We start from the raw sequence: 13,066 nt of genomic DNA, 5'->3' as shown, positions 1-13,066 counted from the left end.
ATTTAGTGCAGCATGACAGGATTGAAGAGGACGACCGGGCCTTGGCGGAGGTAACAGCTCTATTGGGCGCTATTCAAGTTAATGAGTGTCATTTAAATGTGGATGATTTTGCTAAAAGGATAATTTTGAACTGTATTAGCATTAATTTTTCAAAGCCTTAACATTATTGTTGTGGAATCAGGAGGATGTGCTCGTCCCGTTTCGTCCTGGTCAGCTTTTCTTATCTCTACAAGCGTTATAATCCTCTGACTGATGATTACAAATGGATCTGCTGTCAGATTTGTGTCTCATAAGATAAACGATTGTGTCTGATGCAGAACAGTCACATGCATAAACCCCCCCCCCCCCCCACACAGAAACAAAAACCAGAGATTATTATTATTATTGTTTTTAATCATAGGTTTACAAAACTGACAATCATGTGACTCTGATGAAAACTGCAGCTCCCGATTGAGAAACCAAAATAAAAGCTCTTGCTGGATGAGCTGACGTGAACCATGTGGATGGTTGACGTCGGTCTCTGCTGGTTGTGTCTCGTGTCCACAGCCGCTCCAGTGGTGCTCCTGTAGTGTGTGTGTTGCAGTAAAACCGTCTCCAACCGTCGCTCGGTTTGCATGCGTCGTTCCCATGGCGACTCGTAAATGGTTGTCACAGCGACTTGGCTCCAGTGCTCCTGGCAGTCGTCCAGCTGTCTGTCCGACTTGTGCCACGGCCGATCAGAGTCTCTGCAGCGGCTGCTCGCTGCTTTTGTTCTGCCTCGTGGCCGTTTCCTGGCGCGGCCGTCACGGCGACCTGGTGTTCAGCACCTGGACGGTTTTGCGGCCGTAATGCCAGTAGCTGTAGCCCGACGCCGCTGTCGTCACCGCCGTCACGTACCTGCAATGTAAACACAAACTGTAGATAAAACAACAGCTTCATTCCAGGGTTCATGCAGGTTTAAACAAGATAAGACGTTTAAAGACCATAATCAATCAAATCCCAGACCTGTGTCATGACAGACAGAAGGAACATCAGAGTGGTAATTGAAGACAAGATGAAGAATCAGAAGAAAATAACCTTCAAGAGCCTCGAAGGCTTGTAGACAATCAGTGATCAGATCCACGCTGGTCTTTGTTGTAGTTTTATTACAGCGTATTAATATCCACAGAGACATTACAAACTATGCAGGCCGCATAAAAAGACATTTTTCATATTCTTAATTCAGGCTATTTAATGATGATGATTATTGACTTTTTAAAATCCAGCAGAAACCTCCACATTCAAACTGATTTGTCAAATGTGTTAACTGCTGAACTTTAAATTGTGCAATTTAAATATATATGAAAAACGTTAAAATAATAATCAAGAACCGATTTCTCAGCAGCTTTGCAAAAAAGGTCAAATATTAAATGTTCTGAGATGGAATTTTGTAAATCTTTTTTAAAAATTTAATTTCATTTATTCATCAAAAACAGGATTATAAAATAGTGTTTCCTTCCATGTTCAATGATGAATTTACTGCATTATTTAAATGGAAAGTTAACAAGCAGGCTTATATATGGTGTTTCACGTGTATAGATTTAATTTCAGTTATAATCAATGACTGAAAGCTTTTATCATTACCAAAGCAGAGAGAATTTCCACAATAAGAGCACACGTTGATGCACCACACTCAGCTTTTGCAGTTTTGTAATAAATTTCACCACCAAATGTGTCATAAAAGTGTGATTCTCACAGTAAAGAGGTTGAAAATGAGTTAAAATGTAGAAAAAACCACAAACGTCAGTGGTGTCAGTGAGTTCAACAATCGGCTGAAGTGGATTTGTATAAAAATGTGTGTCACGGTGACATCGCAGAATGTTTGTCCCGACTCTGATTTCTACTTCAGCTCTGTGTGTGTGTGTCGTAGTCTGAAATGAGTCAGCGCACTTAACCTCAACACTCGGCTGGAACAAACAGTATTTACGTGCTTGGCTGAGATGAAGCCATTTGCATTTAAAAAACCCTCCACGTAATAAACATGTTCTTGTTGGAACCACCAGGACATTATGGATATTAAGGTCGGGGGAGGGGCTCCAGTGTGTGTGTGTGTGTCACAGACGGTGGTTTACCATAGGCACTGCAGCAGGACACAGTCTGTGTACTGGAAGACCGGAGCAGCCAGAGAAGATGCGACCAGGAAGAGCTGAATGGCTGTGTTCACCTGACAGACACACAATAACACACAGACACACAAACACACAGACACACACAGTCAGAATAAAAGACTGGTTACACATGTACCAGGAGCTTTTTGCAGCTAAAACAAAAAATATTCTAAATAGTCAAATGCATCAAAATAGATTCTTGGAACCTTAAAGAAACATTTTGACAGTGAGTTAGAAAGAAAGTATGTTCAAAGTTCACAGCACTGAGTGGTTCATTGTGTGTGTGTGTTTGTGTGTGTGTGTGTCTCTCACCTTGCTGAAAAGTGTGGGCTTGAGCTGTGCTGTTGTGTAGCAAGGGTTAAAGAATTTACCCAGTGTCACCTGTAAAAAAAAAATATATATATATATATAAAACTTTGTAAAGAACTTTTAAAAAGTCTGGTACAAACAAATTCAATTAAAGAAACTTGTCCAAGTGAGTTAAGAGTGAAATTTCCCGCGTCTCACCGGCGGAGGAACAGTTTTGTATCTGATCCAGAAAACAGCAGCGATCAAACCAACGTCTCTGAGAATCACGAGAGCCGTCAATGGAGCTGAGACAAAAGAAAACGACAATTCATTTAGTTACCATCACTGCAACTGCCAATGAAATGCAATAAGATAGAAAAACACAAAGTACAGCTACATATGAGTTATTAGGATCAGTATGACAGAATATTCAGATGTATTTCACGTCCAATTTATTCACATTAAACTGAAAATGACAACACAGAACTGTACAAGCAAGTGTAACATGTGTGTGTGTGTGGAGACGATATTTTTTATGACAAAAACACATTTACAGTGAGACTGAAGTTAACAAAACCTCATACGAGTGACTTCATAATGCAAAACTGTCAAACTTGTATTCAAGACATTTTTTAAAAAAGGCCGAAAAGTCAAACTATTGGATTTTACACTTTCAGGAACCTGTGATACCCTGTTTTTTAAATTTAATAAAGTAATAAAACAAGTAGTGAGTAAGACACTGAGTCCAGTACCTGGTATGAGGTCAGCGTAGGTGAGACTGACGTAGATAATACTGACGAGGATTTTGTCAGCCAATGGGTCGAGAGCGCTGCCCAACGCCGACTTCTGAGTGGGCCACGTTCTGGCAATGTAACCGTCCAACTAAAAGGTAGAGAGAGAATCACACAGATGAAAACAATTCAATAAGAAATATTGATTTGATTCTTATGTGGGTATAGAAGTTTCTACAGAATATTTACTTAAAATAGAGTAACATCTATGTATTTGGCTGCTAAAGGGAAACCCGAGTCCAGACGTGAAGCCTCGTGCTGGACCAGCCGTGTGTGTGTGTCTGTAAATATCTCACCAGGTCAGTCGCTCCCGCCAGCGTGAACAGAGCCAGACTGAGGTGGAAGTGCTGCTGGATGATCAGGTGACCCAGGTACGGCGCCAGCAGGATACGACACACACACAACAGGTTGGGGATCGTCCACGGGTTCTCGTACTGCAGGGAAATACACACGTGTGTTACTACAGATCAACACAAGCTCAGATAGAACACAACAATGTAAACACTTGTTACTGGATTTTTCAGGAATATGGATATTTGAGAGTTAGAAAATGTTGATGATAGATCCGCTGGTTTAAAAAATTAATAAAAAACACAAGACACAGAAGTGAAAATCTAACGTGTCAGCGCTCTCCAGTGGACAAACTATGTAACAGCAACTATTTCTGAATTCCCTCACATTTCTGTCTTGTTTTTTTATGAAGGGCTGATATCAGCTGATGAATCTACAAACTTATTTATTAACTTTACTCAAGTATATGAACTACATGTTACTCTATATGCCAGCTTCCTTTCAGAATAAAGTGTTGACAGCAATACTTTACTTTTTAATGTTTACATACACTTGGATTGTTTGGGGGAGTCTGCAGTTTCCACCAAGTTTATTTATAGACTTTCATTTTCTCTTCATCAACACGTGGTTCACAGTCACATCAGCCAAAGTATGAACAATATCTATAATATCGCAAAACGATCATTTAACATCACCGGGACAAACGGCAGGAAATGGATGGTTTTATTTACTGAAAACTAATAATTTGATTTATTTAAAGTCTTCATCTGAAAAAGCCAGAGGTCTGGAACAAGCCAGTTCAAGCTAGAATTACTTACAAGACTATTTTAGAAGTAATGATACTACCAACAGCAAACTAAACAATATCTAACATATTTGTAGATTACATTTCAGTGAAACATAACAAGATTTGTTTAAAAAAAATAGCCAAATATTCCCAGTAGTTTGTATCAGCTTCATTAACATGGTTCAGGCTCCAGTAATAACACACTATTATTTAACATTAGACTGAAGACAGGACTCAGCAATTAAACTGTTGATGCTTTCAGTTCATTCTAACTTTAAATTAAATATAAAATACGAAGCTTTAACTTGTAGCAGAGCTTATTTACTTTTATGTCCTGTTAAAAGTTCTTAAAGCTTCTTCTCAATTCAATATTGAAATCAATTTTATTTGTATACACGTGTGTGTGTGTCCAAATCATAACAAACATTATTAATAACATATAAATGATCTTGAATCCCCACAGGAACCCTTCCCTCATGAATCCACATGAACCGGGACCAGCTGATTTACAGTGTGGTGCACGTCCATCAGGGATCCGGGACTCACCAGCTGTTTGAACTTGAACAGTCCTTGTCCCGGTACCGTGCTGGCCTCGGGCCGGTCCGCAGCGGGGGGGCTGCCCGGTGTCTCCTTCACGTTCCCGGTGCAGAGCCCCCGGGCTTCAGGAGGCGCCGAGCACCGGGAGATCAGCGCCGACCTCTGCTGACCTCCCCGGTAGAGCCCCGGGGCCCCGGGCCGGTACCGGACGCTCGGTGTTACCGGCTGCAGGAGCCCGGTCCAGCGGCTCGCGCGACTGTCCGTCCCGTGGAGCCTCACGAGCCACGCGCCGCTCACCTGAGGCCGCCTCGCGCACTCCGTGACAGGTGAGCGCGAGAGCCGCCATGACGCAGGTTCGAGTCCGAACACAACCGCACCGCGCGCGGACACCACGCAGCGGAAACCCGCGATCCCGCGACAACAAATCATCCTCACCGACACATGCACGAGCCTCCGTTACCGAGCCACCGGCCTCGCGCTGCCGGTGTCCGGTTCCATGATGAAGGTAGAGAGGCGGTCAGAGGAGGGAGGATCACACCGCGGCACAGCCGGATGCCATGTTGCCGGAAACCGACACGGCAGGATGTCGTAAAACAGCCAACGAGGCTTCTCCTTCACAACAGCAACACAATGAGAGGACCTTTATTTTGAAGGATGTAAAGTACGGTGGCCCAGACAGATCAACGCACTGAAAATTATAAAACACATGTAAATAGAAAACACGTGCAAATAGAAAAAATACATGCACATGAAAACAGCAATGTTTCCAGGGGACCCGAAAATTACATTACAGGAAGATTATTGGTAAAATGCAGATGCACAAAATAATGTTTTACCTAAATATTTCATGTTTTGTTGTAATTTTATCAAGTTTGTTAAATCAACTTTATAAACCACTAAACCCATTTTTGTAATATTGTAAAAAAACAAAACAAGGCTGCTATTTACATCCAAATGAATGTATTTATTTAATAAATGTTTCATGTGAACTAATAAAGTGCATTTCATACAGAAAGTAATCAGAAAATACAGAGTCAGAGAAACTGTGAAGCAAGTATTGTACATGTGCATCTTCTTAGATCACCATACTCAAGAAATACTGGATTCTTGAGACAGAATCAAAATGTCCGGAGAATACTTTAAATATATGTAAATACAGTTTATCTGCACGTCAGAGCAGGTGTGAAGTTTGAGTAGAGAAAGTAAAATTCACATTGTCTGTAACTTCCCGTTTAAATTACTGCTGCTGAGAAGTCATGTGAAAAACATATTGTGCCATCGTCCAGTGTTTGTGCGGAATGAGAAACAACCGGCAGATTAAGCTACTGAACTGGAAGTACCTGTTCCAAAAGATATTGATCTTTAGAAAGCTACTGAAAACCACAAGTATACACAACAACATACAATATAGTCATATATAAAAATAACAGCGACATATAAATAGTATATTACAACTGTATCCAAAAAGTCACCTGTGTGAAAAACATGTATAAAACTCTCAACAAGGAAATTATCACCCGAATTTCTCTCATAAAAATGACCTCACATTGGAAATATTGCAAAAATAAGATTTAGCTGCAGATGAAACAGTCGACATGTACTGTTAAAATAACACAAGCTCTGTGTTCCTGTCTATCAGGATAAATGAGACTGTGATGCTTGATGCAGTCAAACCAAAACCCTCAAGCAAGATCTGTCATACACGTGTTTACTTTAAAGCTTTTTGTGTGTAAAGAAATCTCAGTAACCGGGCAACAGATTCCACATGTTTGTTATTCCTTTTCTATAGAGAGTCCTTTTCATTGATCCCCCACACTGACCTTGTAGTGGGTCTGCAGAGCGGACCAGGTACTCTGCCCCTGGTACAGTGGTCAGGGATCAGACTGTCTGCAGCTGGTACAGTTTGGCTCCTTTCTTCAGCAGGAAGCCTTGTTCATTCAGGGAACTCACCAGACCTTCAAAGTCCACCACCTGAAAAGGAAAAGATGTTTTTGATCAGTGTGCAACTTGGTGCAGATCCTAATCAAAATCTGGATCTAGAGAATTTAAATAAACTGTTGGGCCTTGGTGGAGTTTTAATATTCTAGTTTTATTAAGTTGATGGTGATATCTCTCATTTGAACTGGGGCTCTGTTGATCTACACTTAATTTGAAACATTTCCCTTGAAGAGAAGTCCCTGTCCCCAACTGGGTAAATGAGGGTTTGTGTTTATTTTGTGTGTGTCAGTGAATCTAATTGCCGTCACCTTGATGTTCAGTTTGTCGGCCACACTTCGAAGCATCTGCATGTCGAACTGCTTCTGACCGGTCCTCTGTGCGTGAGCGTGCAGCGCATTGATCAGTCGCTTTGCCACGCTGCGCTGACTCATGCCCGACCCAAGTTGAGATCGCTCAAAGTCCAGATTGCCCAGACCATCTGAATATGTATCAGCCATACTGAAAAACACACACACACACTCTTAGGTTTTGGAAACTGCAGTAGACATTGTATGGTCCATATTTGTCAGAGACTCACCTGTGTTTCATGATCTCCACCACATCCTCAGCATCACTCTGGGAAGCCGTCTCTCTGAGGTCCAACCTGGCTCTTGCCTACACAAAATTCATTCAACCACATACTGTAAGCACTGGAACACCGGGATGGATAATTAGTTCTGTTCACCTGAAACTGCAGCATGAAAAGCAGATGCCAGAGACACACACCTACCTCAGTCAACCTAATTAAAGACTCCAGCTGCCGTGTGGTGATGGGCGTAGTGTCTGCAGTGTGTGCCTGAGCTCTCAGTGACAGGTAGAACACCTGGATTATCTTTGCTGCTTCAGGAGAGAGCACCGGACGGACGTACTGACGAGCATAGCTGATGTACTTCCTTAACAAGCAGACTGGAATGGGGTCCACAGTTTCACCTGCAGGGACCTTCAAACATACACATGTAAATACATAAATACAAAGGATTTTTTGACGGTTACTAAATCTTTTGCTTGGATGATCTTTTTTTTACCTGCAGACGTTCAGACAGGGGCATGTCTGAGTGTTCCAGGAGGATGGAGGTGTTCGGCCCGCTGTCGGCCCTGGTGACTGTGGCACTGCTGGTTCGGCCTTTTCCGGCTCTATTTGCCATGACGTGCTCCGACAGGCGCCGGTCATGTGACTCGTCTGGGATGTCCAGGAGGAGGAAGACAACGTCGAAGCGAGAGAGGATAGCTGAACCCAATCTGAACACGTGAATACTGAACTGTAAGTTTTACTTACACCGACATACAGTGTGTATACCTGCAGCAATACCAAAACAAAAATAAACTTTATTTACTGAGCGACTGCTGAGTGAACTTACTTCAGATTTTCAGAGACAGTCTTGCCTCTGTTGTAATGTCCTCCCACTGGGTTCGCTGCAGCTACAACTGACGTTCTGGCCGGAAGAGAGGAAACTATTCCAGCCTTCGCCAGACTGACAGACTGCTGCTCCATGGCTTCCAGGAGAGCATGCTGCTGGTGACCCAACTTATCAAACTCGTCAATGCAGCACAGACCTAAAGAGAACAGACGGAGAAAGAGAATAAAAAAAGGGAAATGATTATTATGAAAAAATTATTAACAAACATCACAAAGGAGAAAAAGAGCAAGTATTTTCCACCAGCTGCAAAAACAAAATTTCTATAAAATCTTTTCAGAGTAGGGCACAATATTTGGGTTAAGATAACATCAACAAATATTTCTGAATGTTGTTATCACCTCAAAGCCACAATAAGTCAATATACATGAGTTATAGACACAGACAAAGGGCTTAAATAGACTTTCCACCAATCCCTGCACTGATGCTCTGTCCTACCTTGGTCAGCCAGCACCAAGGCTCCAGCCTCCAAAGCATAATCCCCTGTTCCTGAATCTCGGGATAAACTCACAGTTAAGCCTAAAAGAAAAAGTAAACAAGAAAATATCATACTCCCATCTTATATTGTTACAGATATAAATATCATAACATGTTCAGAGAGTGAGCTGACAGTTTACCTGTGGTGCTGGTACTGTTGCCACAAACGTAAATTCCCCTGGGAGCCACATTACACACTGCCTACACAGAAAAACACAAACACAGTGCATACATGCATATCTAAGTTTTGAGTTTGCCTTCGCAGATGACAAACTGTTTGCTTTGCGTTCCCTCTGTTACCTGTAACATCTGACTCTTTCCCAGTCCAGGGTCTCCCACCATCAGGATGTGTGGGTCTCCTCGAACTGGAACACTGTTCTTGTCTGTGCGTTTCTGTCTGCCGCCAAACAACGTCAAGGACAGGGCAGCTTTCACCAGCTGAGAGACACAAGAGGACAGAACTGGATTTAGGATTCATTCAAGAGTATTAAAAAATCTGGTGTGAAGGACAAACCATGAGTCTGCCTTTGTGAAAATAAGTTGTGACAAGTTTGTTAAAAGGAATATCGCATTGACCAACTCACGAGATGGCCGTAGATGACAGGACACAAGGAGCTGAAAGAGGAAAGAAGAGCAGAGTTTATTAAATCTAATAAATCTACAAGTTGAAAACGCTTTCACAGTAAACTGGTGATACTGCAGGTGATAAATATCTCACTGCACTATGAGTCTCAGCAGGTGAGGCTGTGACTGGATCTCCTCGATGGCGTACAGCTCCTTCAGGGTGAACTCATCCCCTGCAGAACGATCTTCAAGCGACCCTCTGGATCCCTGACCTGACTTGGACTGGTGACCTACACGTGAAGAAGACACTTCATTGCTCTGTTGCATTAAAAATCAAACTCCAGAAAAATAGACATGCAACAGTACCTTTATTATTACTGACTGAAGTGGCTTCGAGGTAGAGGAGGAACATACACTGATCCTTATTCCCCCGGGAACTACCTGCAAACAATAAGTGAGTGATTTGTGTTTGTGGTCACTGTGACAGTGCCCTCCCCCCCCGAATGCCCATACGTCAGTACAAGTTCAGAGTTTATACTGTAGTTTATAAACCATAGTAAAACAGATAGTTAGCTCTCTATATCACTAACTACCAGTAAAAGGCAAAAGCTTGCTTTAAACATAAGCTACTAGCATGTGTGTGTTTTTACCATCGCTGGCAACTCGAACTATCCCAGCCACAGTGATGGCGTCTCCAGGGACGCAGCTGTCACAGAGGTCGGAGGTCAGGTGACACTCGACAGTACGCGGGATGCGTCCGGTCTCCCTTTGCTCTCCACTCATCAACTCCTGCACCCTGAAGCAGTGCAAAGAAGAAGAGGAAATGGTGACTAAGGGTTGGAGATGTGCTTTTACAACAGAAGATGTGTTGGTAAAAGCTAGGCCTCTCACAATGCTCCACTTTTAATTACCAGATAAATAAAAAGCAAAAGAGGAATGTATCTAACGGTCAGAAACAGCAATTATAGACACATTTCCTTAGTTATGATTCTGTTTTTTCCAAAGCTTAAATATAAATGGTGCCTCCTTATAAAGAATAACTTCAAAATGTCTTTTGTCTGATCACTGCTGGAGCTAAATAAGTTGGTTCTGTCCGACCTACACAAACAACTGCTGCTAGGATTTTATTTGGCCATGTCTCACCATAGTTTTTCACTGGTGATTGTTTGATATACTCACTTGATGATCTGCCAGTCTACAGTGTGTGTAAGAGGAGAACTGCGACTGGGGGTGAAGGAGCGACTGCGACAGTCCGGCTGGATACACTGAATAAAATAAAAGATATAAAAAATACACACAAATTAGTAAATTATCATAGTAGAAGATAATCATGTTGAAATTCTGACACAAGATACTATGTGTGTTACAGCATCAACTTTGTATAATATGGAAATATAGGAATAGAGAAAGATGCTGAAGCACAAACAAAGTGTGTGGATGCATACTTTGGTGGGTGTAGCGTATTTCCCGTGCTGCAGTGGCAGTGACATGGTTTGCATACAGCTCTGACACCTGAACGCCATCCTGGTGCAGAGAGGTCTGATGTTGCTAACTCTGACCACTGTTCCCTTCACGCACACCAGACGTCCGAACACACTGGCACGCAACAGCCGCAGCGGAGTCAGTGGCTCATAGTTATACAGCCTGTGGATGATAAACACAGTGTCAGTCTGTAGTAGTCACACACACGTCATACAAACAAGTACCTGCACATCGCTGTGTGCATTACCTTGCGCTAATATGAGGGATGTTGATGATTGGTGTAGCAACAGGAAGTTCTTCCCCTTGCAACTCAGCCGCCTGTTTCTCCAGATCTACAGCCAACACCTAACAGGCAAACAAACAAACAGACCTCTAAACAGAAAAACTAAAGCTTCACTGGATTTTTACATTTAGAGAGAGTTGCTAATAATAAGTTATAGTGTTAAAAGATGTCAAGAACTAGTTTTGCTTTACAGATGATCAAATCTGTGTGTGTACCTGGTGGATGGCCACCCCCAAACAGTTGAGTATCAACTCCGGTTGTTCCTTCAGCTCGGTGGTTAGATCAGGAATTGCTTCACTCACAGTCTTGTCTCCAATCAAGTCGGCGTAATCGACCAGAACACTGCCCTGACGCTCAATCTCATCCTGTTCACAAATAAATCCTCCCAGTTGATATAGTATCGTATATATTAATAAATGATAACCCAACAAGTGAGTTTATAGAATAATAAAAAATACACATGCATACAGACCTTGTCATACAGGTGAATCTTGGAAGTAAAATATTTCTCAAACACTTTGATCTTCGCCACACTAGGGGAGCTCTCTATGAAACCTGCACATAATAAAGTCATATTAATACACACACACACATCACAGATACAAGACGATCACATAATATGTAACCAACACATCATCAGGGGAAACAGAGCAACACATGTACCTTCTATGAAGTAGAGTGTCCAGCCTTTGTATGGACACAGAGCATCTAGAGTGGTCTGACAAAGAGCTGAGAAGACAGAGGACAGTCAGTTAACAGTGATCATGTCATGTTTACTTCATTTTAATTCAATAAAATACTGGAGGAATGTTATTAATATTAATTTAATATATTATATTATTCATTTATTTTCAGCTCATAAAAAATAAAAGCTATTTCCTCCACATTTTCCTTATTTGTACCAACTAATAGCACATTTACTGGATATATGTCAAATGAAAAGGTGAAAGGAACTCACCTCTCTGAGCGCTGAGGGTGTTGCTCCCTGATCCTCCTCCTCTCCACCCTCCTCCTGAACCTCTCGCTCCCCCTGATCCTCCTCTCCATGGTCTGCTCCTCCATCCTCCTCCTCCTCCTCTCCATCCTCCACCACCACCACTTCCTCCTCCACCACCACCACCACTTGCTCCTCTTCCGCCTCTCCATCCTCCACCACCACCACCACTTCCTCCTCCTCCTCCACCACCACTACTACTTGCTCCTCCTCTCCATCCTCCACCACCACTACTTCCTCTTGCACCACTACTTCCTGCTCCTCTCCATCCTCCACCACCACCACTTCCTCCTCCTCCTCCTCCTCCTCTCCATCCTCCACCACCACCCCTCCACGAGCCTCTACTGGATCCCTCTCCACTCATTGTTTTCCTAAAACAAAGCAAGAAGAACCAACAGAGCAAAAAGTAGTGATAATTACTGAAAATCAATCAATCAAATCAAATATACTTATTGTCCCCATGGGGACATTTGTCTTAGGCCAAAGTGCTACAGCAGCTGCAGAACAATACAGGACATGGAAGCTATTGAAAACAATAAAGTTATTTCCTATTCAAATTTATTGATGGTCCCTAATTTAAAGCCCCGTCATAAGAGGTGAATGTCAAAACTCTTTGATCAGCAAATGATGACATTTCAACATATAAACAGCAGCTTTTTATAATAAATAAATATCATTTTTATCTAAATATAAAGAGTCTATAACATTCTATGGTTCGTTCGTAACAGCCATGAAACTAGTGGTGTAATAAATGAATGTTGAAACACACACTGTAAAACGTCTTGAAGTCTTTATGTCCTTGTTTTAAATTCCTCTTAACATTAGCTTCAGTCTGTTGTGACCTGATAAACTCTGATAAACTCTGATAAACGCTGTTATCTCGCTGTTATATCCGTGAGGTTGTCGGTTGAAAACCTCTAAAAGTAACGCTGGTGCAATACGAACCTTTTGTTTAATCTCCAGTGAAAAGCTCTTTGGGTTAAATAAAGAATAAAGTTATTAAAATGTCGTGTTAGTGACACGAGGATGTTTGTTTACATCTGTTAAAGTTCCC

At 42.0% G+C, this 13,066-nt stretch overlaps 2 protein-coding genes across 2 annotated transcripts; both read right to left on the bottom strand.

Moving 5' to 3' along the window:
* Window positions 1-376: 376 nt before the first annotated feature.
* Window positions 377-5,392, bottom strand: crls1 (cardiolipin synthase 1). The gene is made up of 7 exons (XM_034608049.1): window positions 4,830-5,392; window positions 3,502-3,639; window positions 3,167-3,296; window positions 2,634-2,719; window positions 2,439-2,507; window positions 2,091-2,182; window positions 377-876 (listed from the first exon to the last, which is right to left on the bottom strand). Exons 1-7 carry the CDS (start codon window positions 5,247-5,249, stop codon window positions 783-785), a joined length of 1,029 nt encoding a protein of 342 aa, XP_034463940.1. The 5' UTR covers window positions 5,250-5,392; the 3' UTR covers window positions 377-782.
* mcm8 (minichromosome maintenance 8 homologous recombination repair factor) lies at window positions 5,335-13,066 on the bottom strand. Its single transcript, XM_034608050.1, has 23 exons — window positions 12,958-13,066; window positions 12,298-12,383; window positions 11,977-12,120; window positions 11,682-11,747; window positions 11,491-11,573; window positions 11,234-11,383; window positions 10,983-11,080; window positions 10,699-10,897; window positions 10,433-10,518; window positions 9,904-10,049; window positions 9,620-9,694; window positions 9,408-9,543; window positions 9,274-9,304; window positions 8,990-9,127; window positions 8,830-8,890; window positions 8,651-8,731; window positions 8,156-8,351; window positions 7,823-8,036; window positions 7,528-7,737; window positions 7,336-7,412; window positions 7,067-7,256; window positions 6,606-6,791; window positions 5,335-5,450 (listed from the first exon to the last, which is right to left on the bottom strand). Exons 2-22 carry the CDS (start codon window positions 12,374-12,376, stop codon window positions 6,699-6,701), a joined length of 2,553 nt encoding a protein of 850 aa, XP_034463941.1. The 5' UTR covers window positions 12,377-12,383; window positions 12,958-13,066; the 3' UTR covers window positions 5,335-5,450; window positions 6,606-6,698.

The sequence above is a fragment of the Hippoglossus hippoglossus genome, chromosome 15 (assembly GCF_009819705.1).
Source record: "Hippoglossus hippoglossus isolate fHipHip1 chromosome 15, fHipHip1.pri, whole genome shotgun sequence".
NCBI lineage: Eukaryota > Metazoa > Chordata > Actinopteri > Pleuronectiformes > Pleuronectidae > Hippoglossus > Hippoglossus hippoglossus.
This window is presented reverse-complemented; position numbering and strand designations above follow the sequence as displayed.

What these genes read in the sequence shown, in the direction of transcription:
- crls1 (XM_034608049.1), bottom strand. Translation starts at nt 5,249, where the DNA reads ATGATTTGTTGTCGCGGGATCGCGGGTTTCCGCTGCGTGGTGTCCGCG. An exon ending in TGGCGGGAGCGACTGACCTG is followed by an intron (nt 3,297 to 3,501) that starts GTGAGATATTTA and finishes TCTACCTTTTAG; the next exon opens with TTGGACGGTTACATTGCCAG. An exon ending in AGCCCACACTTTTCAGCAAG is followed by an intron (nt 2,183 to 2,438) that starts GTGAGAGACACA and finishes TGTGTCTGTCAG; the next exon opens with GTGAACACAGCCATTCAGCT.
- mcm8 (XM_034608050.1), bottom strand. Translation starts at nt 12,376, where the DNA reads ATGAGTGGAGAGGGATCCAGTAGAGGCTCGTGGAGGGGTGGTGGTGGA. An exon ending in TGGGGGTGGCCATCCACCAG is followed by an intron (nt 11,081 to 11,233) that starts GTACACACACAG and finishes TTTGCCTGTTAG; the next exon opens with GTGTTGGCTGTAGATCTGGA. An exon ending in CTTTAATTAGGTTGACTGAG is followed by an intron (nt 7,413 to 7,527) that starts GTAGGTGTGTGT and finishes AATTTTGTGTAG; the next exon opens with GCAAGAGCCAGGTTGGACCT.